Source organism: Gopherus evgoodei, chromosome 2, assembly GCF_007399415.2.
Source record: "Gopherus evgoodei ecotype Sinaloan lineage chromosome 2, rGopEvg1_v1.p, whole genome shotgun sequence".
Classification (NCBI taxonomy): domain Eukaryota; kingdom Metazoa; phylum Chordata; order Testudines; family Testudinidae; genus Gopherus; species Gopherus evgoodei.
In genome coordinates this window covers 127,625,066-127,648,562 of record NC_044323.1, presented here as the reverse complement: position 1 = coordinate 127,648,562, position 23,497 = coordinate 127,625,066, and the positions used below count along the sequence as shown (strand labels likewise).

General features: G+C 43.4%; 1 protein-coding gene across 3 annotated transcripts in view; it reads left to right on the top strand.

Moving 5' to 3' along the window:
* NSUN2 (NOP2/Sun RNA methyltransferase 2) overlaps positions 1-23,497 on the top strand; it is a 49,701-nt gene that overhangs the window by 23,636 nt on the left and 2,568 nt on the right. For 2 of the 3 annotated variants that reach the window (XM_030551670.1, XM_030551669.1), the window contains exons 11-18: positions 5,683-5,813; positions 6,709-6,805; positions 9,827-10,002; positions 11,269-11,361; positions 11,857-11,992; positions 19,449-19,529; positions 20,835-20,973; positions 22,457-22,496. In XM_030551670.1, coding sequence (XP_030407530.1) covers positions 5,683-5,813; positions 6,709-6,805; positions 9,827-10,002; positions 11,269-11,361; positions 11,857-11,992; positions 19,449-19,529; positions 20,835-20,973; positions 22,457-22,496 — 893 coding nt within the window. Of the gene's footprint in view, positions 1-5,682; positions 5,814-6,708; positions 6,806-9,826; positions 10,003-11,268; positions 11,362-11,856; positions 11,993-18,825; positions 18,992-19,448; positions 19,535-20,834; positions 20,974-22,456; positions 22,497-23,497 lie in introns of those variants that run through there. The other variant, XM_030551671.1, reaches the window with a different exon arrangement.

Genomic DNA, 23,497 nt, shown 5'->3' with positions numbered 1-23,497 from the left:
AGGCAATGGCAACAATCATCCGAGGTCTGCAGGCTTTCCCAACGATCTCGGCTCGTACTTGTCTCAGTCTCCTGGGTCCATGGCTGCCCGCAAGTTTGTAACCAAACACGCCAAGCTCCGCCTCCGTCCTCTCCAAGTCCGGCTCACGTCGGCGTACCACCCGGACAGGGAGCCAATGGTCATGGTAGTCACCGTTCCCTCGAGCACCTTAGGCTCCCTAGAGTGGTGGCTAACTCCCTCCCTAGTGTGGGCAGGGATGCGGTTCCATCCGCCCCAGCCCTCACTGCCCCTGACGACGGACGCGTCATCTCTCTGCTCAAGTGCTCATGGTCACCTCCGAGCTTAAGGCCTTTGGTCTTCTCGGGAGCTGGCATTCCACATCAATGCCCCAAAAATGAGAGTAGTCTGCCTGGCGTGCCAGGGGTTCCAGCGGCAGCTGCGAGGCCGTGGTATCTCGGTGTTTACAGCCAACGCAACGGCCATGTGCTTCATAAATAACCAGGGAGGGACATGGTCCTCCCCCCCTTTTGTCAGGAGGCCATCCATTTCCGGGACTTTTGCATGACCCACTCGATGGAGCTCGTGACGTCCTTTCTCCCAGGCGTTCGGAACGTCTTGGCGCTTTGACTCAGCAGGTCTTTCCTGTCTTACGAGTGATCACTCTGCCCCATGTGAGGCGTTCTGCTTTCCAGAAGTGGAGATGTTTCCTCACATAAACCTGTTTGCTCACCACGAGAGCAGAAAATGCCAGTTGTTCTGCTCCTTCTAAGGTCTCTCCTCGGGATCGATCCTGGACGCATTCCTGATGCCGTGGAAAGGCCAACTCCTTTATGCCTTCCCACTGTTCCCACTGGTTCATTAGGTCCTGCTCAAACTCCGCAGGGGCAGAGCGTGCATCATCATGATCACTCCAGAGGGTCCAGGCAGCACTGATATACCATGTTGCTCGGCCTGTCAATAACCGACCCAATTACCCTGCCACCCCACCCAGACCTCATCACTCAGGGCAACAACAGGCTTCGTCACCCGGACCTGCAGCCTCTTCGCCTCATGGTGTGGCTGCTGCGTAACTGAGCCGGGGTGACAGGAAGCCTTCCACCTGGTCAACGTACCGGGCCGAGTGGAAGCGTTTCTTCTACAGCTGCAATACGCTCGATCTTGCTCCTGCTGAGGTCTCGATCCCCTCTATTTGGCCTGCCTCTGGCCTTCAGCGGCAGGACCTGGCGGTATCATCGCTGAGGATACACTCAGCAGCCATCTCTACCTTCCAGCCAGGCAAAGGTGGACGTTCCGTGTTCTCACACTCTATGGGTTCGAGGTCCCTCAAGGGCTTGGAGCGCTTGCACCCTCGGGTGCGCCGCCCAGCCCCAACCTGGGACCTCAACCTAGTTTTAACCAGACTTATGTCCCCCCCAGTCGAGCCGTTCGCGACCGGCCCTCTGCTATACCTGTCTTGGACGACAACTTTCCTCATAGCTGTTACATCGGCCGGACGGGTCTTGGAGCTCAGAGCTCTTACGGTGGTTCCGCCGTACACTAGGTTTCACGAAGACAAGGTGCAGTTATGACCGCAGCCGGCTTTCCTCCCTAAGGTGGTTTTGGCCTTTCATGTTACCCACAGCTCAACGCAATGGGCGCAACCATTGCACTCCCTGGACATCTGTGGAGTGCTCGTATTTATATTGCGCTGACAGAACCATTTCGTAAGGTGCCCCAGCTCTGTCACGGTAGCAGACCAAAGGGAGGGCTTGCTTATTTTCCTCTCAGAGGATCTCATCTTGGGTGATGGTGTACATCCGCACTTGTTATGTTATCCGCACTCATATTTCCCCAAGCCACATCACCGTGCATTCTACCAGGGCTCAGGCTTCATCTGCCGCCTTGCTGGCTCGTGTTCCTACCCACGAGATCTGTCGCGCAGCTCCATTGGTCCATACCTTTGCTTCGCAGTATGCCCTGGTTCAACAGTCAAGAGATGCTATAGCCGGGGTCAGGCAGCATCGACTCTGTCATGGCAATGAGATCCCTCGCTGTTGGTAATGTCTCCGGCATGGGGGGGAACAGCAGGCTCAACCACAGTGCATACTGGGGAGCTGTCAGGCACCGGATTCGACGGCCCTCGTGGGATCGGGATCGACGGTACCGAGGTCGTCAGAGCTTCGGTAGGTGTTGGTGCCGGGCGATCCGACTTAGACGAGCTCTCTGGCTGCGGTGCCATCGGCACGGAAGCAGCAGGAGCAGTAAGCTCAACCGCGGCGCGTGCCGGGGAGCTGTCAGGCACCAGCAGGAATCGTAGGCTTTCTCGACCTCTGAGGAAGGGAGCGGTGCCGAGTCGACTTCGGTGCCGGCGACAGCCGGTGCCGAAAGGCCTTGGCGGTACCGGCGAGGTCCGGTGCCGAGGAGGCGCTTCTGCCAGCCGCATGATCAGCGCTTGGCGCCAAAGGTGAAGGGGTAAGTGAAAGTCCCGCTCCTTTTTGTTCTCGGCTTAAAAGCCTTGCAAATGGGGCACTTAGCTGTCAAGTGTGATTCCCTGAGGCACTTCAAACAGGAGTCGTGTGGATCTCCCTTCGGCATCGGCTTCTGGCAGGCCGAGCCCATTTTAAAACCCGGTGAGCCGTGCATGGGCTCCGGCACCGGGTGCAGGGAAGGGGCTACTTCCTGAACCCCGCTAACTATTAAACTAACTATGTTAGCAAAGAAAAAAAAAAAGTATAACTATACAAATATATATATATATATATATATATATATATATATATATATATATATATATATATATATATATATATATAGAAGGATTATAACTGCATAATTATATACGAGAACTACGAGTAGCTAGGGAAGTGGAGGTCAGCTAAGCCGCATTCCACTGTTCTAACGACCGACACGGGCGGTAAGAAGGAACTGAGGAGCGGGTGGGCTGGCAGGGGTATATATCGAGCACCATGACGGCGCCACTCTAGGGGGCGACCTGCCGGCCCACTGAGTTGCTAGGGTAAAAGTTTTCCGACGAATGTGCACGCGCGGCGCGCACACTTAACTGGAATGGATATGAGCAATCACTCGAAGAAGAACAAGAGTAACATAAAACTATAAGTATTGTGAGAGCAGTTGTGGTTTCATGCTGTTGCTTCATTGGAGTTCCACAACTATGTACTTTTGATATTGTCCAAATGTGGAAGTATGCAGTTAATTCAGCAGACTCGAGCTACTACTTTTTTGTCTTAAACATATATTAATGTGATAAGAGATTAATTTAATCATACAAGTCAGGAAAATGTTACCATTCTGACAAAAATGTTTACTTGATATCCTTGCACATATGTAACGATTTTTTTTTTTGGTAAATATATCCCGTATAAATATACTCAGACTAATAATACCAAGTTAAGGTTCCTACAAGATTTTTAAATTTCCCACCTTTTTTGATGTGGTTAGTTTTCAACCTGCATTATTTTTATTTTTTTGTGTGTTCTTTCTGTATTTGTTAACAAGTAAATTAACATCAAATTTTATTCCTAAATAAGATTACTAGTGCCAATTGTTCGATACAGCCATTTGTAATTGTTACACAGGGTTGCCAACTTTCTAATTTCAGAGAACTGAACACCCTTGCCCTGCCCTTCCTTCTGTTGCTTGATCTTCCCCACCCTCTCTTGCTCATTTTCACTGCAAGACCCAAACAGACATATTTATTGTTTTGACAAATGTATTAATTTCAGGTTTTATTTGTTACAGGATGCTAGAGCTGGCAGCCAAATAAGTCAAAAAGGGAAATTTAAAAAAAAAAAGAAATTTCACAAAGGTGGTCATGGTTCTTTCCCTCCCCTCTTCCCATTTTTCATAACCAGTTCCATGTTTTTAGTTCACTAAACTTATTTTAATTTTATGTATGGAATTAGGTTCACATATTATCATAGCTACAATGGGTCCATTAAAGGCCTGAAGCTGAAATACAAATCCATAGAGACAACAACAGAAATACACACCTGTCCAGATACCTATATAAATAAATCTGTAGAAACTGACTCCCACACCTACATGCAGATACACACGTGTATTCATGTGTACGCATCTAGCATGCATTAAAACATATATTTCCATGTTATTTAATTATTACAGTTGTTGCTTAGTGCCTAGAAACCCCCAGCTAAGTTGAGGGCTCCAGAGTGGTAGATGCTGGCCATACACATAAAAAGCGATAGTCTGCAACAATGAGTTTATAATGTAGGTAGGCAACGGTAGGGAGAAATGTATGATACATTGGCTCTTCTGCAATTATTAGTCAACAACATTCATTTTTAAGAAATAATACATTTTTTTAGAGTTCCCTTCTCTTTTAAAAACTTGTTATGAAATGAATTCACATTTTATGTCATCAGTTTTTTTGCAAAAGCCAGTAAAAGGAATAAAAGTCAGAGTTAAGCTGCAAATTTTATTCAAACAGGTATATACACATGTGGCAATACACGCAGCTCTCTACAAAAAGACACACAGTCTTACACACATACAATGCATGCATGCACACACTGGCTTACACAGATATGTTTTCATACACTTTTCCAGGGGCTACCTAAATCACCCAGCTGGGAAGGGAGGAGAGTGGGCTGGAGGGGAAAAGATAGGGGTGGGGATGGAAGAGAGAGGATTGGAAGGGAAAGAGGCTAAGGACAAGAGCAGAGTAAGGGTGAGAGGGGGCAGTGGAGAAGAGAGGAGGAGGTGTGAGGGGGTATGTGGGGTGGATAGGGATGCAGGGGGAAGCAGAAGGCTATGGGTGCATGAGAATGTGGGGGGCACAAGGGTATATAGGGACATAATGGGAGTGCAGTGGTGTATGGAAGTGAATGGTGTATAGGGCTCTGGGGAGTGAAGGACATGGGGGTGGCGGCTCTGGGAGCTGGAGAGGATGGGTTGGAGAGTGCTGTAAGGGTTACAGGACTGGGATGGTTAATTGTGGGTGGCAGGACGGGATGGGGAGGGAGGCAGTGAGGGAAGCGGGGGTTGGGATGCAATGACGGGGTGATGGGGGTGTGTGGAGGCTGGGATGGGGAGGGATGAATGACTGGGAATGGCGGTGCAGGAGGGTTAGAAAGGGGGGGGATGCAGTGAAGGGGGATGGGAGTGCAGCCCAGCATTGGAGACAGGGATACGCACACCTCAAACTCCTGGGTGCCAGCAATAGGGAAACAGACAAGACCGCAATTTGCCACAGTGCCCGCACCGCAGCTCAAGTCTAGCCACACAAGGCACGCGAGGAGAAAGGGTCCGGGCAGCAGTGGGAGAAGGACATGCCATGTGACCCCTCAACAGCCGCATGCTGAGCGCTTGCAAGTCACACTTGCGCTAGTTTCTCCCCTGCTGTGACCCAGACAGTAGGAGCTGCAGGCGGGGAAGCACATGGACCGCGCTGGCTGCCCCTAAGGCTAGGAGCTGGACATGCTGGCTTCTTCCCAACCCAGGAGCCGCATGGCACAGAGGCTAGCAGGGAGTCTGCCAGCCCCACTGTGCGGCGCGGCGGTGCTGTCAACTGGACAGTCAATGGCACGGTCAGCAGTGCTAACTGGAGCTGCCAGCATCCTTTTTTGACTGAGTGTTCTGTTCCAAAACTGGACACCAGTCACCGTATTGTTACGGGATGCAAAATTGCAGGCTGAAATGACATTGTCTCATTTACCCATGCAGGTAATGCTAAAAGATGGACAGTGGTTTGAAGCCTGGAAGGACGTACCTTCTAACAGGCAAACCCAAATTCGGCCCACCATGTTCCCAATAAAAGATGAAGAAAAACTAAAAGTAATGAACCTGGAGCGTTGGTAAGTTTTCCTAAAGTGGTTTAAAGTGATAGGGAATTTTGAGGTTTAGCTTTTATGGCGATAGGAAGATATGTTGCGGTAAGTGGATTCTCTGCAGCTTGAGGTCTTCAAACTACAATTTGAAGACTACAATAACTCAGGCATAGGTTAGAGGTTTGTTTATAGAAGTGGATGGGTAGGGTTCTGTGGCCTGCTTTGTGCAGGGAGTCGGACTAGATGATCACATTGGTCCCTTCTGACCCTAGAATCTATGAATCTGTAAGTGGCAGTTTAGTTTTAGGAATGAATTATGATCTAGAACTAAACTTTTAAGTGGCTAGAATGTGGTGTTCATAATAAGTATTGGTAACTGGATACTATGGTTAGAACCCTAAAAATACATATGGCATTGAGAGAATTATAGGTTGATTTCAAGAAAGATTGTAGTACTTGGTGACAACATAAGAACAAATTCTGGGCTTCGTTTATAATTTAGCAGAATTACTACAAGTGTATACAGGACATGAAAAGTGCTATGTAACAGCTAGGTATTACTGTTAGATCTCTTGATTAAAATACTAGTGCAGTTAAACAACCAGTTGTGTGCAAATAGAAAAGCCTTTCATAGTGAATAATCTTAAAAATAAATAAATAAAAATCAAGCACTTAACATTCTCATTTTATCAACGCTAAAGTTTAGTCACGTTTAAAACTAAGGATATTTTACAACTGATGCAATTCACTATAGGATGCTAGAATATTTCATTTAGACTCTGTTTCTAACTTGATGATTTCATCTTCCTAATTTTAACAGATACATAATTTACACTAAAGTAAGTGTGAGCATGTTTCTTTCATTATTTCATAAAAACCTGATTGCTGGTATTGACCATGAAGTACTTTTTTCCCTCTCCAGCATTAGAATATTGCCACATCACCAGAATACTGGAGGTTTCTTTGTAGCTGTATTAATAAAAAAATCGCCAATGCCATGGAATAAACGCCAATCTAAGGTATTGTTCTTTTTTAAAGAGCAGTGATCACAGCATATATTATGTTTTGGAAGCTTTCATAAACTATTTAGAGTATTATTGGAAAAACCACAGTTAATAAAGGTAGTTGTCTTTCATGCCCATCCGTGAAGTATTTTTTTAAACGCTGCAAAAATTCAGTTTTTTTATTTTATGGAAACAAAGTATGGATTTATACAAAATCTTAACTTTTTCTAGTTGTATATTCATGTGGTAGCCGTTCCAGTGTGAAACTTATTTCCAAAAACATTCCATGAAAACTCCAGAACTTGATTCAATGCTAGAATGACCTTTCCAAGATGTATAAATAATTTTCATACTGATAAACATTCTGCTTTATAGGATTATTGTAAAATAAATAAATATAGGTGTCATATTGGTAATATATTAAAGGTATATCATCAACTGAAAAATCGTTTATATCTGAATCTCTTTGTTAAAAATAATACCTAAGATTGCTATTACTGAAAGAAATTAAAATTATTTTTCTGTTTATTTTGTGTAGTCAGTCAGCTAGCTTGTCAATTCCCTTTTGTTTGTGTGGGCCTTTCACACAGCAAGAAGGTGAAGGAAAATATTTAGAAGCAGGTTTTCAAAAGCACCTAAGGCAAGGATTCATAAACTGGGGGTCAGGACCCCTCGGGGTTGCAAGGTTACTACATGGGGGAGTCGCAAGCTGTCCGCCTCTACCCCCAAACCCTGCTTTGCCTCCAGCATTTATAATAGTGTTAAATATACTTAAAAGCCTTTTTAATTTATGGGGGGTGGGGGCATGTTGCACTCAGAGGCTCGCTATGAGAAAGAAGTCACCAGTACAAAAGTTTGAGAACCACTGACTTAAGGTATTTAGGGTCCCGTAGTTTGTAAATCCCTTTTAGAAATAGGAAAATGAGATTGTCAAACCCCAGTAAAATAGAAAGGCAGATACTGTACTGAAAGAGAACTTTTTTTTTTAAACTGACAAGATTTCAAGTTGGTGTCCCTTTAACTTAAAACATTGCGTCCCTTTAGAGGGGAATATTCCTCATGGGAATCACTTGGAATGATGAGGTGAAGTGACTTGCCCAGCAGGCCAGTAGCGGAGCTAGAAATAGTTTCAGTCCAGTGGTTTCTTCACTAGGCCGCTGTGTGATTCCTCAGTGTTCAGTCCCCCCTTCTGTACATGTTGTTACAATGGAATGGAGATAATGGTTGTACTTTGAAATGTTTGCCATGTGTAGTTGGCAACAGGGCTGAGGAGAGAAATTTCATCTATGGTCTGTCTCAAAACCTTGACAGTTTTATTATATTGTTCTATAGTTTTCAGTGTGTGAGAGAAGACAGGTGTGTCTTCCTCTCTCTCCTTCTGCCTTCCACCTCACCATTCCCTTCAACATGTACCCCCTCCCCAGGGGTGAAAGTAACTTAAAGGACTTACCAATATGCTGGAGTCCTGAGCGGGCGTGTGGCCTCAACTGGAAGAGGTAGGGCCTTTCAAGATTTAAAGGCCATGAGGCTCCAGCTGTGGCTGGGAGTCCCAGAGCCTTTAAATAACCTCCGAGCTACCAGCTGCAGAGGCGGCTGGGAGCTCTGGGGTGAAATAAAGGGCCTGGGGCTCTGGCTGCAATGGAGTTCCAGGCCCTTTAAATCACTGCGGGAGCCCGGAGCTCTGGTGGGGATTTAAAGGGCCCAGGGCTCCCTGCAGCGGCAGGAGCACGAGGCCCTTTAAATCCCCGCCCAGGCTCGGCTGCCAGAGCTCCAGCGGTGCTTTAAAGGACCTGGGGCTCCCTGCAGCAGCTGGAGCCCTGGGCCCTTTAAATGACCGCCGCGGAAGCCAGTCCAGTCTGGCGTACTGGCCCGCACTGGCTTACTTTCACCTCTGCCCCTTCCCCATCAAAATGTCCAGCACTCCTTCCCATCCCATTAAGCCATTAGTTGGCACTGAAGAAACCATTAATATGTAAGAAGTTGCTCCTCACTGTCTTATGCCCTATGCTGCTGCATGCACATATCACAGGCCTGGCAGCAGCAGTTTCGAGGGCTGCACACTACCTTGGTTATATAATCTGAGCGGCATGCTGAGATGGCCGCTCAGTCCTACTACTAACCTCCAGCTGTGACTGCTACATCTGCTTCAGCCAGTCTTTTCCAGCCGCCAGTCTCCAGCTGCACCAGCCTTCCCCTTCTCCAAACTGTACCACTTCCCCGCAGATTGACTAGCCTCCACACAGGGAATATTTTAACTATTCATTTTCTGGTTTTCATGTCTTTTTAATTTGTTACCTTCATTCCCACTTCCTAGATCCCCAAACCCAGTGAGAAAGTAGAGGGGCTCAGCCCCCTGCCGAGGGGTAAGGCTTCCGTATATCCTAGCATGCACACCAACGGGGAGAATTGAGGACTGACATGCCTACCTTCCAGTTTCTGCTATTCCTGATATTTTCCAACCATTCCTGTGTTCTCCCATTCCACTTACCTTAATTCCTAACCCCTCCACTTTACCAGAGGTCCCCTCCCCCCCATCCCTCTTCCCATCCCTTAATGGAGACTCAAAGCCCTCTTCCCCTATTGCCACCTACTCTTGCACCCCTAGTTGCCATTCCCCTCCCCTTAAGCATATTCTCGGGGGAAAAAATTTTTTCCAGAAAAAATTTCAGTGCCTTTTGTACTCAGATTACATTTCCCAAAACAGACACACACCCCCAACAACTTAATAAATGGCCTGAACAACTTGGTAGACGTTAGAGGACTTAGGAAAGTTGAGGTTTCAATGGAAAGCTGATCTTAACCTTAACTATAGCAGAGTTCTTGCTCTGCTGTAATGGGGTGCATAGAGACCAAATATAGTACATGTATCTTTGAGTGGATGGTAATGTGACCTTTGGGGAGCTACTTTATCCGTGATGTATACAATTAACTTTTATGTGAATGTTAGTGAGAGCTGAGCATATGTTCATTTTAGGGATAATGTAGGCATTTTGTTATAACAATTGTATCTAACTTTTTCTTCATAATCTGGAACAGCTTCAGCGCAAGTTATCACAGAGAACAGGAGAAATTTCAGTGAGTGCAGCTGCTGCAGAAGATGGCTCTGTAGAGATTATTAAAGAACCACCAGATGCTGAGGATGAAGACACTAAGGAAACTCAACACTTGCTGAATGCAGAGAGTGAGCAAAGCAAGAAAGATGGAGTATGTGGGTAAGAGACTACATTTAAGCATCTGTCTTGTCCTTGCTTTCTAACTGAGTGTCCAACACAACAGTCTCATGCTTGGTGGAGAACTGCAGTTCTGTTCAGTTCTTAAATTGTATGTCTAATTTAAAAAAGTGGACATAATAGAATACACACTGCACTTTCCATAACATGATCATTTGCTTTAATTTTGCCCTTTTCCCTTGCCCTTTCCTTAGATTGGTGCTAAAGACATTTAAAGAGCTTGCAAACATATTGCTGACAGTGTGTGTGTTTGCTGTACAGACTTGGTGGAGGATGCAGTTCCAATCTTGATTATCTTACTCTCTGAATACTCAAAGAACTGGTCTGAACAACTGGGCAGCCCAGAGGGAAGGGTGCTGACTTAGGATGCCTTTTTAGTAGTGGAGTGATGATGCTTTTTGGAGACATGGCTCGGTTTTTGTGAGCATTTTTAGAAATGAGTTTAAAAGAGGAACCTAAGAGAGTCAGTCTGTGGTACACTGGGATAGGAATGGCGTTTCAGGCATAGAAGGCACCATGGAAGAAAGCATAAAAGAGTGAGGAGGAGAAAAGGGTTTCAGTAGTGAAGTGATGAGACTGACTATGGATAGGTAAAAAACGAGAGCACCCAACTCTATATTGCCTATATTAAGGTAACGGTGTTTTATGCAATCATAGATTTTATTTATACCTTCAAAAACATTTTGTGGATATTTTAAATCCTTCATTTCAGTGTGCCAGCTGTGCAAGCAAAGGTTTACATCGCATCTAACACACTTCAGTGCTTGATTTTCACTCATACTATATCAACCTTCTATCTGCACTGTCTGCTTCTTACATCAATCTCCTGTCATAGCAGTATGGAAACAGTTGACTCTTCTGGCTCCTCTAGAGTCCATTATTTCTCACTTCCCTACTGAGGAGGGCAGTACTACTTTCAAGAGTTGAGCTGTTGCTGCTCCTGACCCTCTTCTCTTTGCTTATATCCCACCTGCCTTCCCATTTGTGTCTGAGAAAATTTCTGAGCATGCTTCACAATTGCTCCCTCCATAAGCCTCTGCTCATCTTTCAGCTGCCACAGATTTCTCTTCTGCCAGCTCCATCTGAGTTTTCAGTGGTTAAAATTGTAGAATAGTATTGAATGCTAGGTGAAGTATGGGAAAATGTCAATGCCTGGTTTTGTACGTTTGTTACTATTTGCAGAACAAGCATTGACTAATGAGTAAATCTGCAGTGTTTAACCAAGTATTTACATGAATTTACTTCTAGACCACCACCATGTAAGAAAATGAAGCTGTTTGGATTTAAAGAAGATCCATTTGTGTTCCTGTCTGAAGACGATCCATTATTTCCACCCATCGAGTAAGGAGAAATTCTGTCCTTTTATTCTGTAATAAAGATTTCAAAAGTAATTCATGATCAGTTCCACAGGTGAATTGGTCTAGTATAATTCTTTGGGGGGGGGGGGGGATCTGGATTATTGCTCATTCATAAAGCAAGCTTCCTTAATTTTAAGATGACGTGAACATACTCAAAAGTATAACTCTTCCTTTTAAATGGAAATAGCCAAGTAAGAATGAAAATTGAGTTAAGCTTAGAAATATATTCAGAATGCAGGTAAGGCATTCAGCATGCAAATTTTCAACTGAACTTTATTTTTAAAATGTATTTTTTTCTCTGTGAATTTTCTAAAATGTTTTGATTCTGTGGAGTGCATGGATTAACCTTATGTATTCTGAAGCCAAACCATCTATTGAGTGGCTGAGTTGGGAGGGGATTGTGGGGAATAGGGTAGTCAATAAATTGTCATTTACTCAATCTTGAACTTGGGCAAACAAAACATAAATATGACCACAGGAAGTTTTATGCATTGGATCCTTCGTTCCCCAAGATGAATTTACTAACGCGAACTCAAGAAGGAAAAAAGAGGCAGCTATACATGGTTTCTAAGGAGCTAAGAAATGTACTGCTGAACAACAGTGAGAGAATGAAGGTATGACTCATATTTTTTTAGATTTTCGGCAAGGGGCCCATAGGCAGTCAGTGTGTGGATACTTGTTTGTGTATCTCTCCAGAACCTAATGTATGTCTACAGAAGCTATCTGCTGCTGGAACCTTTACTTAGTCTAAATGGGTGTGTTTTGTTTCCTCTTGCCTTATTGTCAAGGAAGTGACTGTCTGTCTGAATTTTTGGTACCCAGTCTCCTCCACGACTGGAAGTAATATTCTACAAGTTGGAGGAAGGGAATTCTTTAAAGTGAAGATGGTGCCACTGTGCATAATGAAAAAAAAATAAGTGGAAAGGACCACACAATAGAATGTGTATAGATACATTTTATTCTTATGACCTGGGATTTGTAACAGTGGAGTAGAGCTGGTTGGGAACTTCTCAAACAAAACTTCTTTTGTTGGAAAAACTACGATCCTTTGAAGCCAAAACTACTACTGTGAGTGCTTGTCTATATGTGTTCCACATCAAGTACACGTGTGCTCTATGCGCCAAAGATTGGAACACTTTGGTCAGCAGTGTCTGTTGTTCATACCTGCACCCTGCAAAGACTGGGGCCACAGAGACATGCCAGCCACTTCTGGGAGCAACACAGGGTCATGGTAGGCAGGGAGCCTGCCTTAGCTCTGCTGTGCTGCCTGGCTGGAACCCACACCCCTCACTCCCTCCACATCCCAGCCCTGAGCTCCCTCCTGGAGCCTGCACCCCAGCCCATAGCCCCCTCCAGCACCCAAACTCCCTCCCAGAGCTTGAACCCCTTCTTGCAGCTCTGCCCCAGGCTCAGCCTGGAGCCCCCTCCCTCACTCTGAACCCCTTGGCCCCAGTCCAGAGCCTGCACCGTAACCCTCTGCCCAGTGAAAGTGAGTGAGGGTAGGGGAAAGTGAGCAACGGAGGGAGGAGGGATGAAGTGAATGGGGCAGGGCAAGGGTGTTGGGTCTGTGTGATTAGACAGTTGGCAGCCCTACTTGAGGGGATAAAAGAGGGCAGAGCAACCAACCAGTCATTTCCTTTCACTGTCCTTGACGGTTAGAACCAGTTGATAGTGTCCCATCTCGTCTGCTCGTGTATTAGTTTACCTGTAAATAGTTAGCTATTGGTAGTTAGGGTATGTTGCCTCATAGGTTTTTAGTTTATTTGTTCTTTGTTTTTCCCAGTGGGGAAGTTTCCTGTCTGCTCAAAACTCCCTAGGTTTTAAGTTGTGTTTGTCATGTGGGGCTGCTGTGCCCCTTAATGACAGTACTCTATTCTAATTATCTTTACTGCCTAGCTGATGAACTTGTTAAGGAAAATATAGGGATTGTAAGTCCCTTATGAAAAGGTCTGCTAAATTCAAAGAAAACAGGCTAAAATGTCCTCTGTTAGAATAATCAGTGTAACCTATTTCAGACCCTGAAGGGAGATAGGATCTTCCCAGTCTTTAACAATTGTCAACTGAAAGTGTTCCTGCCATGGCCTGAGCCTCAAAGGGTCACTGTTACCTCAGCCTCTGATGGGGCAGATAGCAGAAAAACCCTATTACCAGAAGTAGCATAAGGCTCAGTCCTCTACTAAAACTGCTTCAAAAAACAAAGGAGAGATTACTCTTCCTTGCTCTTCACAGATTGCTTCTAAAATTACCTCAAGTCCCTTCAGGTCTCAAAGAGAGCCTCTGAGATCTTGGGGCTGGTGATGCCTGTTTCTCTTAGCAGTGGCACTGCGCTCCTCAGCCCTGCTTCCTTCAGCTGCAACACAGTCAGAGCTGTTAGCTTTAGGGCCAGCTCATTCATGGCAGTGGTTTAAGGTGCCAAGGCTGCTGCTGCCATCTGTACCAGCTGTATCTAGGTCTAAAACCTTGGTATTGGATCTGTCCCCAGCAGAGCAGCAAAGTGCTGTTGTACACAGCATGAGGGGATCTGGCTGTGACTGCCCTTTGAGCCTCCATTGCTGTCCACATCAGGACCATTGGGGTTATTGCTTGGGAGTCCTGTGGGATCTGCCCCTCAACAGCAAGATGAAGCTGTGCTGTCATCTTCTTCTGATAGTGAGGATGCCTCACCTTCATCAAGGTTGCCGAGCTATGATCCATAGAAGGTAAGGATACAGACTAGGGTTAAAGGCAAACTAAAGTAAGTTAAGCCAGTTTCCTCTGCCTAATATCTAACCCCAGCCACATTTTTTTCATCTATGTGGTCAAAGTTCTTGATCTTATTGGCCCCTGTAGTCCTATCAACACACCACCAGACACTCTTCAACATCTGCTTCCAGAGACAGGTCGCCTTCAACTCAGGCTCTATCTGTGTTTCAGTATCAGTAATTATGTCAGCAGTTTGGGGTCTCTGCTTTTTAGCTGCAGTGGCTTCTCACTAATGATGTTACTTAACATAAGGCTATTGATGATATTCTCACATACACATCCCCTTCATTAGCAGATGAAGCTGATTAATCACCTTTGACTTTACTAGAATTATAAATTAAACTTTGGTAAATGGCAATGATACTTGGAATGCCATTTCAGCCTATCCAAGATAAGGGACATAAATTATTAGACATTTTATGTGTGTCCTAATCTGAGGGGCTTGCTTTTCCCATAAACAAGATTGTCACAGTTACAATGGCAAACACCAGCATCACTGCCTGCAACTTGTAAAAAGGTGAAAAAAGTGGTATTGGTTCCTTCAGTTGAGTTTGAATATTTTCCGTTTTGGATGCTGGAAATAATTCAAAAAGTTAGTCCAGTAGCCACAACCTCCTGTCCCTCTCCCTGAAGAGTCTACTTTAGCAAGGGGTTCAGTTGCTTCTGACTCTAGGGCCTGTCAAGGACATTCCCTGGTGAGCATTGGGCAAAAGGCTTCTATGCCCAATATTTTCCGATTCCCAAGAAATTGAGAGGCTCGCGTTTGACATTAGGCTTGAGAAATTAAATTCCTTTGTGCGTCAGTTCAACTTACAGATGGTAGCCCTCCCTTCCTTTCTGCCCATTCTGGATCCTCTTGATTGGTTTGCAGCTCTCAATTCACCTAACACATTAGAAATACGTGTGTTTTGTAGTCGGCAGTATGCATTACCAATGCAGGGGGCTGCCTTTTGGCTTGCTGATGGCCCCAGGGACTTTTATGAAGTGGCTGGCTGTAATTGTAGTGCATTTAAGTTGAAGGAATATCTTGGTTTACCTGTATAACAGTGGCTGGTTAGTTCAGGTTTCTTCTCCGTGACAAGTATCAGACAGCATTCAGTACATGAGAATAAACAAGGGCCTGTCTCGCGTGGCTGTCTCAAAGAATAGAATTTATTGGGGCCCTGATAGACTGCGCGGTTGCAGTCAGACCAGGTTCAACAATGTGTTGGAACTGATCAATCAGCTACAGAACAATGCTCAGACAGAACAAGCCTTTTTGCCTGTTGGGTCATATGGCCTCATGCACGCTGGTAAGTCCATTTGCAAGGCTGCATCTTCAGGAGTGGCTAAAAACAATTTATCTCCTCGGAGTTCAGAGTATAGATATGAAGCTGCAGATTCCCTCAGTTGGTGGAAGGATCAGCAGCAAGTTTGCAAAGGCATTCCTTTCTCTCCATCACTTCCTGCAAGGTTGATTGTCACAGATGGATCAGTGTTATTTTAGAGATGTCTCATTTCAGCATCAATGGTCTCATTGCATTACCTGACATCCTATTAATGTTCTGGATCTCCAGGCAATACGGCTTGCATGCAGATCCTTTCTCTCTCATGTTGTAGGTCAACATATTGAAATATGATTGACAATACGGCAGCAGTATTTCATGTGAATAAGTAGGGCATAGCCAGGGAAGCAGTCCTTTTATGGAACTTATGTATTACTTGGCACAACTTAACAATATCTGCTGTTCATCTGGCATCTCGTCACAGTTTATTGGTAGACTGTCTAAGCAGGAATTTTTTGATGAACCTCAAAAGGACTGTAAAGGACTCTGTCATTAAGTTTGTGTTTGGTCAATGGGGCATACCCCAAATAGATTTATTCTCACCAACCACAAGAAATACACGTCTTTCTGCTCAAAGTGGGGACAGAACCTGAGTTCTTTAGAACATATGTTTCTGATTCCATGGACTCAGGGTCTGCTTTATGCTTACTCCTCTGTTCCCTTAATCCCTTGTGTAGGGGAAAATCAAACAAAATGGAGGCCTGGTTATTCTGGTAGCTCCAGTATGGCACAGACAGCACTGGTTTGCAGAACTCAGGAAACAGTTGCTTCCTCTTCCACTGTGTGCTGACTTGGTCAGCCAGAACAATAGGACTACTTTTCACCCAGTCGTGGCATCTTTCAGCTCTCTGCATGGAAAGAATTTGGCTGACAGATTTGGAGAAAACTTGTTCTGTTGATATTCAGAAGGTATTGATTGAAAGTAGGAAAACTTCTGTGAGTATTTACACAGCAAAATGGAAATGTTTTTCTATTTGGTTGACACAAAGCAATCTTTCTCCAATGGAAATGATGACCGTTGATAATCTTGATTACTTTTTTATCTTTGAAAAACCTGAAATTTTCAGTTAGTTCTCTGCATGTCCATTTGGCTGCTATTTTAGCTTATCCTTCATTTCAGAATTATCCTGTTTTTCTGCTCATCTTTCAGTGAAAATATTTTTTAAAGAAGTTGGTACAATTTTTCACCTATATGACAGCTTTCTCTTTCATGGGATCTTAAGATTGTTCTTACAGGGCTTATGGGTCATCCTTTTGAACCACTGAGCTCCAGTACCTTGCTGCATTTGTCCATGAAGACAACTTTCCTTATGGCCATTACATTGGCACGTTGGGTGAGCAAGTTGCAAGCACTTATGGCAGGGCTGCCATGCACAATTTCCCACAAATACAAGTTAATTCCCAGACTGCAACCTAAATTTTCGTAAGGTGCAGTTTGATTGTCATTTAAATCAATCTACATTTATTACTGTTCTTTCCCAAAGCCACACTTTCAGTTGGATATTACAGAATCATTTAGGACATCCCTTAGGCTATTTGTTTTCCATTGCTGATAAGGGTCAGAGAGAGAAGGTGGGTGAGGTAATAGATATTACCTCGCCGACCTTCTATTTTTAATACTGGGACCAACATGGCTACAACAACTAAGGGTCAGGGAGTTTCAACCCAGATAATTTCTAGGTGTGTATTAGGTTATATAGAGTTACAAGATGGCCATTTTACAGCTCCCTGGGAACATTAGGGCACATTCAACCAGGGCACAGGCAGCCTCTGCAACCTCATTTAGATGTGTTTCTATAGTTGATATTTGTGGGGCTGCTACCAGGAGTGATGTATGTTTCTTCAAAAAACATTACTCTGTTGTGGAAGTATTGTGCACATTCTCAATTTGGCAGGACTGTATTAAAATTTCTATTTAATTAGACTGAGTACCCTCTACCTTTTAAAATTATACTGCTTGGGAGTCACCAGACATGGAACACACACAGAAGAACATGCAAAGGAGAAGGACGTTATTTGTTCAGTAACTGGAGTGCTTTGAGTGTGTTGTCTTTGTGTTCCACAACACATTCTCCTTTCCCAGCTTCTGCTGAGTCTAATACTTCAAACTGGGTAGGGGTGAAGGAACAGAGGGTCAGTTTGTTTTTCCACCCTGCTTTATATATTCAAAGTGGTGAAGGTCCTGAGGCTGTGCAGGGAGTGGGGACGCTGCAGGCTAAAGTGTTACGATCTCCAGTGCATGGAGTACTTGCTCACCAGACATGGAACACACACAGATGACACATTATTGAACCAGTAAATAACTTCCCTTTTTTCTGCAAATGTACTCTCAGAATAATCATTAAGGTCTGATTCACATAAGGGACTTGAATCTGAGTCTCCCACGTGCCAAGCGAGTGCCCAGACCATTGCCTTTTGGCTATTCTGGGGTGTGGGTTTTTTTCATTAAAAATATTAAAAGTTTTGTTCACATCAGAGCAGAAATGTTAAAACCTCAAATTATTTTTGTGAAGTGGAAATCTTGTTTTCCAGACAGGCCTGTAGTGGAAATAAATGTATTACAGCTCTCTGGATTATATGTGAAAGGGTTCAGAGATTTCATAGCCTCCCAAATAAAGGAATTTATATGGCTTTCATCAGAGAAGTATCTGCGCATCTCACAAACATTAAAGGTTTATCCTTGGAACACACCTGTGAGACAGGGAAATATTCTCATTGTACAGATGGGAACTGAAAGATTAATGTCAAGGTGTTTTTTATGGGTGTGTTTTTTTTTTTGTCTTTTTTGGTTTTTTTGGTGGATTATGCTGCTAGGCATGGGTGCTTAAAATGGATTTAGGATCTTAACATTAAATGTGTACGTGTGTGCATTTTTTATTTTATAATAAAAATAAACGTGCGCACACACACATACATATGTGGAAAAGTCACTTAAGGCCAAGATTAAAAACACTTGTGTGTATTAGTGACAAAGTCAGGCCAGATGGTTGCAAGAAGGTCTTGGAAGGCTGATATGTTAGCCCTAGAATGTTAAAGGCCTTTTCCTACAAGCTGAGAGAGGTTACCTCAGGTCAATTAGGGACACCTGAATCCAATTAAGGGCTGCCTGAGGTCTTTAAAAAACTCTCCTGTAGGCAGAGAAGAATGGGGAGAGAGACAAGCTACTGTCAGGCTAGTGGCAGCTGGAAAACAAGCTTTTCCGGGCTGAGAGGCTGTGCTACTTCCCATAAGGGAACAGCCAAACCTGAGTGCTTGCTAGGGGAAGGACTGACATCTCAGGGCAAGCAACAGGATGACAGCGTGCTCCAGTGAGGAGGCAAGGAAAGGTATTCCCTTTTGTTTTGCGGTTTAAGAGACTGTTTCCTTTTTCTTTGATGAAGGATCACCCATTAGGTCAACTGTGGGGCCTACCCTGGAAACACCGCCAAAGGAGCACAGAAGGGGGGAGGCAAACACTGCCCAGAGTGGGACTGATTTACCCCAGGCCCGCCATCACCAGAGAGGGAAATGCTAAGTCTGGTGAAACGAAGGAGGTGCCTTGCCACAGTATGTATGTTTTTAATGTTGTCCTTAAGTGACTTTTCCAAGGTCACACAGGAAGTCCTAAACAGAGCTGGAAACTGAACCTATTTCTTAGAAGCATTTTAGTGCCTTAATCGCACAACCACCTCTTCTCCCCATAGGGATAAGTGATCAATTTTCAGCAAGGAAGTGATTAACGAGAGGATGCCCCAAGATGTATAACTGTATCTTCAGAGTTGGGAACTTTTATTCATCCTTTTCTCTCAAAACACTAACTTAAACAGCACTAACAATGTAAGCTGGTCTAAATTTTGATTCTGACTTTTGAGTTTAATTCAATCTCCAACAGAAATGAAGACCTCTGTATTGCAGTTACTCTTCCCTGTGATTGCTAGTTAAGCAGTTTCAAGATGAGTTACATAACTCCTAAACTAGGTTTTCCTTAAAAACTTTATTGGTACTTTTTTACTTTGATTGACAGGTTATTAACACTGGGATAAAAGTCTGGTCTCGCAACAGTGATGGTGAACAGTTTGGCTGTGCCTTCAGGCTTGCACAAGAGGTAATTGCAAAGCACTATGCTTTCATATCATGAGATCTCTATTAATATTTCCCATAGTGACTGCTGTATCCTCAGTATGAATGTTACATATTATGAAATGCAGCCTCCAAACTTAGCGTTTTAAACTGCATTAAACAAATGGATTGTGTTCTGATGTTACTGTTCATTCAGAGCTTTTCTTTAATTTGATCTTCAGAAAGCAGTGTGATTGTGGTTGGTGTGGGATACAGCTGAGAATGCCAAACTTGGGACAGACTGATAAAAATAGGACAGACACGCCCAAAACTGGTGGTTATTCTAACATTAGTTTCACCTTACCAGTAACAGAATGAGCTTCTGTAGCACTACACTGGTTAACAAGAAGCTAACAACACAGTCCCCTTAAGCAGCCAGCCCGTATCACCACCCAGACGTCTGGTCTTTATGATGAGAGGTTACTGAAAACCTGGTTCATCACATATGAAGTTCTTCCTATCCCAAAGGATTGGTCACCCCGCAGGTCATTATGTAGACTTAGACCATACACAGATATCACACTGAAGCCAATTCCTTTAGTCTAAAGGTTTTATTATTTTTTCAAAAAAGAGTTGTTAAATAGTCAAAGGAATCATACATTACAAGTGATTAGAGTTGTAGATCAGGTTCATAGCAGAGATGATAATTCTACTGGCTTGCAAAAGTTGCTTTCTGGATCACGCCCAAAAGCTTCAGGGTCATTCAGTCCTTTGTTCAAAACTTCCATAGAAAGTTACAGTTCAGAGGAATGAAGCAGGAATGAAGATGATGCAGTGATGTCATAGCTGCAATTTATAGTTCACAGCACAGGTACATGGAAATATACGAGCAGAAATGGAGTCCAGGGTCACATGCCCTTTCCACATCTCCTTACATGCTCTGCTGAATCATAGGGCATCAGTGGCTCTAGGCTGTCTGAGGCATCCTCAAGAAGAACAGCAGGGCGAGTTGAGTCTCTTCAATGGCGTATTAACTCATGGATGGGCCATCAGCGCAGATATAGCTAGTGCTGAAGCAAATTTGTCTTGGTATGTCACCTAGGAACATAAAAGCACAAGTTTGAGATACAAATATATAGCAGATATTCATAACTTCAGATGCAAAGATGATACATGCAAATAAACAGGATTATCAATTAGCAAATCATAACTTTTCTAAGGATACTTTAGATGACTAGTATAAGATTTATTGCAGTTACATAATTATAATATGATAAATAGCTTCCCATCTTTTATATAGCGTCACAGGCAGAGATTGCATTTTGAAACTAATTGTATGTTTTACCACCAGGGAATATATACGCTGTACCCATTCATTAATGCAAGGATTATAAATGTGTGCATAGAAGATGTTAAAGTGCTGTTAACTCAAGAGAATCCATTCTTAAGTAAATTTAGCAGTGAAACACACAAACGGGTCAAAGACTTAGGTAAGCTTTCTATTTTTATTATGGCGAAATAGAGCACTATTTTGCATCTTTAAAACTTGCAGACAGTTTTTGCAATGAGTTATCCATTCAAATTAATGGAAAATCCAGCATCCAACTACTTTAATATATTAGTCTTAGCCATGACTTCTAGCCATCTATAGTGCAATAGTTAATATAGACCAGGGGTCGGAACCTTTCAGACGCGGTGTGCCGAGTCTTCATTTATTCACTCTAATTTAAGGTTTTGCATGCCAGTCATACTTTTTAACCTTTTTAGAAGTTCTCTTTCTATAAATATAATATATAATTAAACTATTGTATGTAAATAAATAAGGTTTTTAAAATGTTTAAGAAGCTTAATTTAAAATTAAATTAAAATGCAGAGCCCTCCCAGACTAGTGACCAAGACCCGGGCAGTGTGAGTGCCACTGAAAATCAGCTTGCCTGCTGCCATTGGCACGTGTGCCATAGGTTGCCTACCCCTGGTATAGACATTCTAATGCTGCTGGAGACAAGAGCCTTTTCAGAGGCTGTGGCTCCATCTGACTCCAACCCTGGAAGCTTACTAGACTAAGGTTTGTAAACCCTGCAGGACCCAGAGAGCCTGGACTCTTGCATAGAATGTGACCTTCATGGAACCAGAAGAGTCACCCGGGTCTGGGATTCCCACACAGCATAAATTCAGCAAGCACTTCTGACTAACCACATTTCTTAACTCTGCCTATTTTTGTTCCTGCATGTACTTTAGTTGTAGCTGTTCCTAACCCCTGCAGGTGTCTTTATTCATTGTATGTTTTAAGGATGGCATTGGCCATCTCTAGATTAAATATAATAATATTTTATCTAAAGAAGTAGGAAAAGATGCCCACTCTGAACTTTTTTTTCCTCTCCCTGTTATGTGAAAAACCCTTTTACAAACAGGGCACTGACTATACAGGAGAAACAGTAAAAATGACTCTAAGCATAGTTCTGTCAAATGTACACAGTAAAGCAAAAGAGTAAAAAAAAATTGTTAAACTGTTTCAGCTATAGTAGTCTTAAGTATTACTTGTAAAAATTGAGACAGAAGTTTGATTTTAGTTCTTTTATGCCAGGATTCTATATCATCTTACATCTATACTCATCACAATGGTATCTGCATGCTTGATGCTTTCCCTTTAAGATAAAATGTAGAAACAAAAGTATTCTTCCAAAACTCTAACCTAGTCCTTTGGCCAACATTCTATGACTTCTGATTTGTTTTTGAATACTTCATATGGACCCCATAACCAGATTTGTAGAGAGAAATTTTTATTGTTTTAGAATTCAGGCATGTATTCGTTTCTGTGAGGGTGGTGTGTGTTTGTTTGTTTGTTTGCGATAAGGCTGTTCTGATTGCTGTACAGATTGCTGTACAACAATACACATTTTGCTGTTAGAACATTTTGGAATCACAAATATTTTTAATGTTTCCAAGTAAATTTACCTAATCTTTCTTTTCTAGCAATGGGGAGCATTGTCCTGAAGTATGAACCAGATCCCAGGTAAGTAGATGCTTTATTAATATATATTTTTTCACTTATCCCCACTCAGAAAATGTGTAAGAGAAATACATGTGAATATAGAAATAAAATCACGGAACTCATTACAATGGGACTTTATCTTGAATTTCAGTGTCAGTTTAAAGCAGTTGAACATCTTTTGAAATGAAAATATTTGCTGTGAATTAATTTTCACTGTATTTGCTGATTAGAAAAATAGGCTTCCGTTAGTTTAGTGGTTATGCCTAGCAACAGCCAAGCGGTACTTCACTCCATCATAGGCAGTGTTGGAGCACGAAAATTATTCATAAATGTGGGAAATGTTGGTGTGGTTGTGGTTGTGGTGTTTGTTGGTTTGTTTGTTGGTTGGTTTGTTTGTTTGTTAAATCTTTCAGCCGTGGATGTCAAGGCCCCTATTTTTCTTTGGTCCTGAAATTGTCCTTCCGCATTGCAGGTGCAGCTTGGTGCTTCTAATTTACATGCCAATGTGATTTGTAAATGTGATTAGGAAGTTAGGATTCTAAATGGGTGCAGCTGTGGAGGCTATTTTTGTAAACTTGCATTTTTAAAAAGTCATGCCAGATTAGGGCTTATCTACACTGGGACTTTATACTGCAATAAAGCCTCCCAGAGCACTCTACCTTACTCCCCGTTCACACTGGCAAGGCATGTAGAGCGCTCTGACTCCCTGGCTAGAGCACTCCTGGTACTCCACCTCCATGAGAGGCATATTGGCTGAGACGCCCCAGGGCCGGTGTAAACGGGAGTTAAGTTACAGTGCTCTGATTGACCTCCGGAAATGTCCCATAATCCCTTTAAGTCAAGTGGCCTCTCTTCTCTTTGTGATGAAATTGGCTGAGGAATGTGAAAGTGCCTTTTTCAGAGCTCCAGTTCAGACAGCAGCTGCTTATCTGCAACGGGGCAAAACAAACGAGTGAGTGAGAGAGAGAGGCAGGGGGGTCAGGGAGATCTGAACTTACAAGATAGCATGCTGACATACTCTC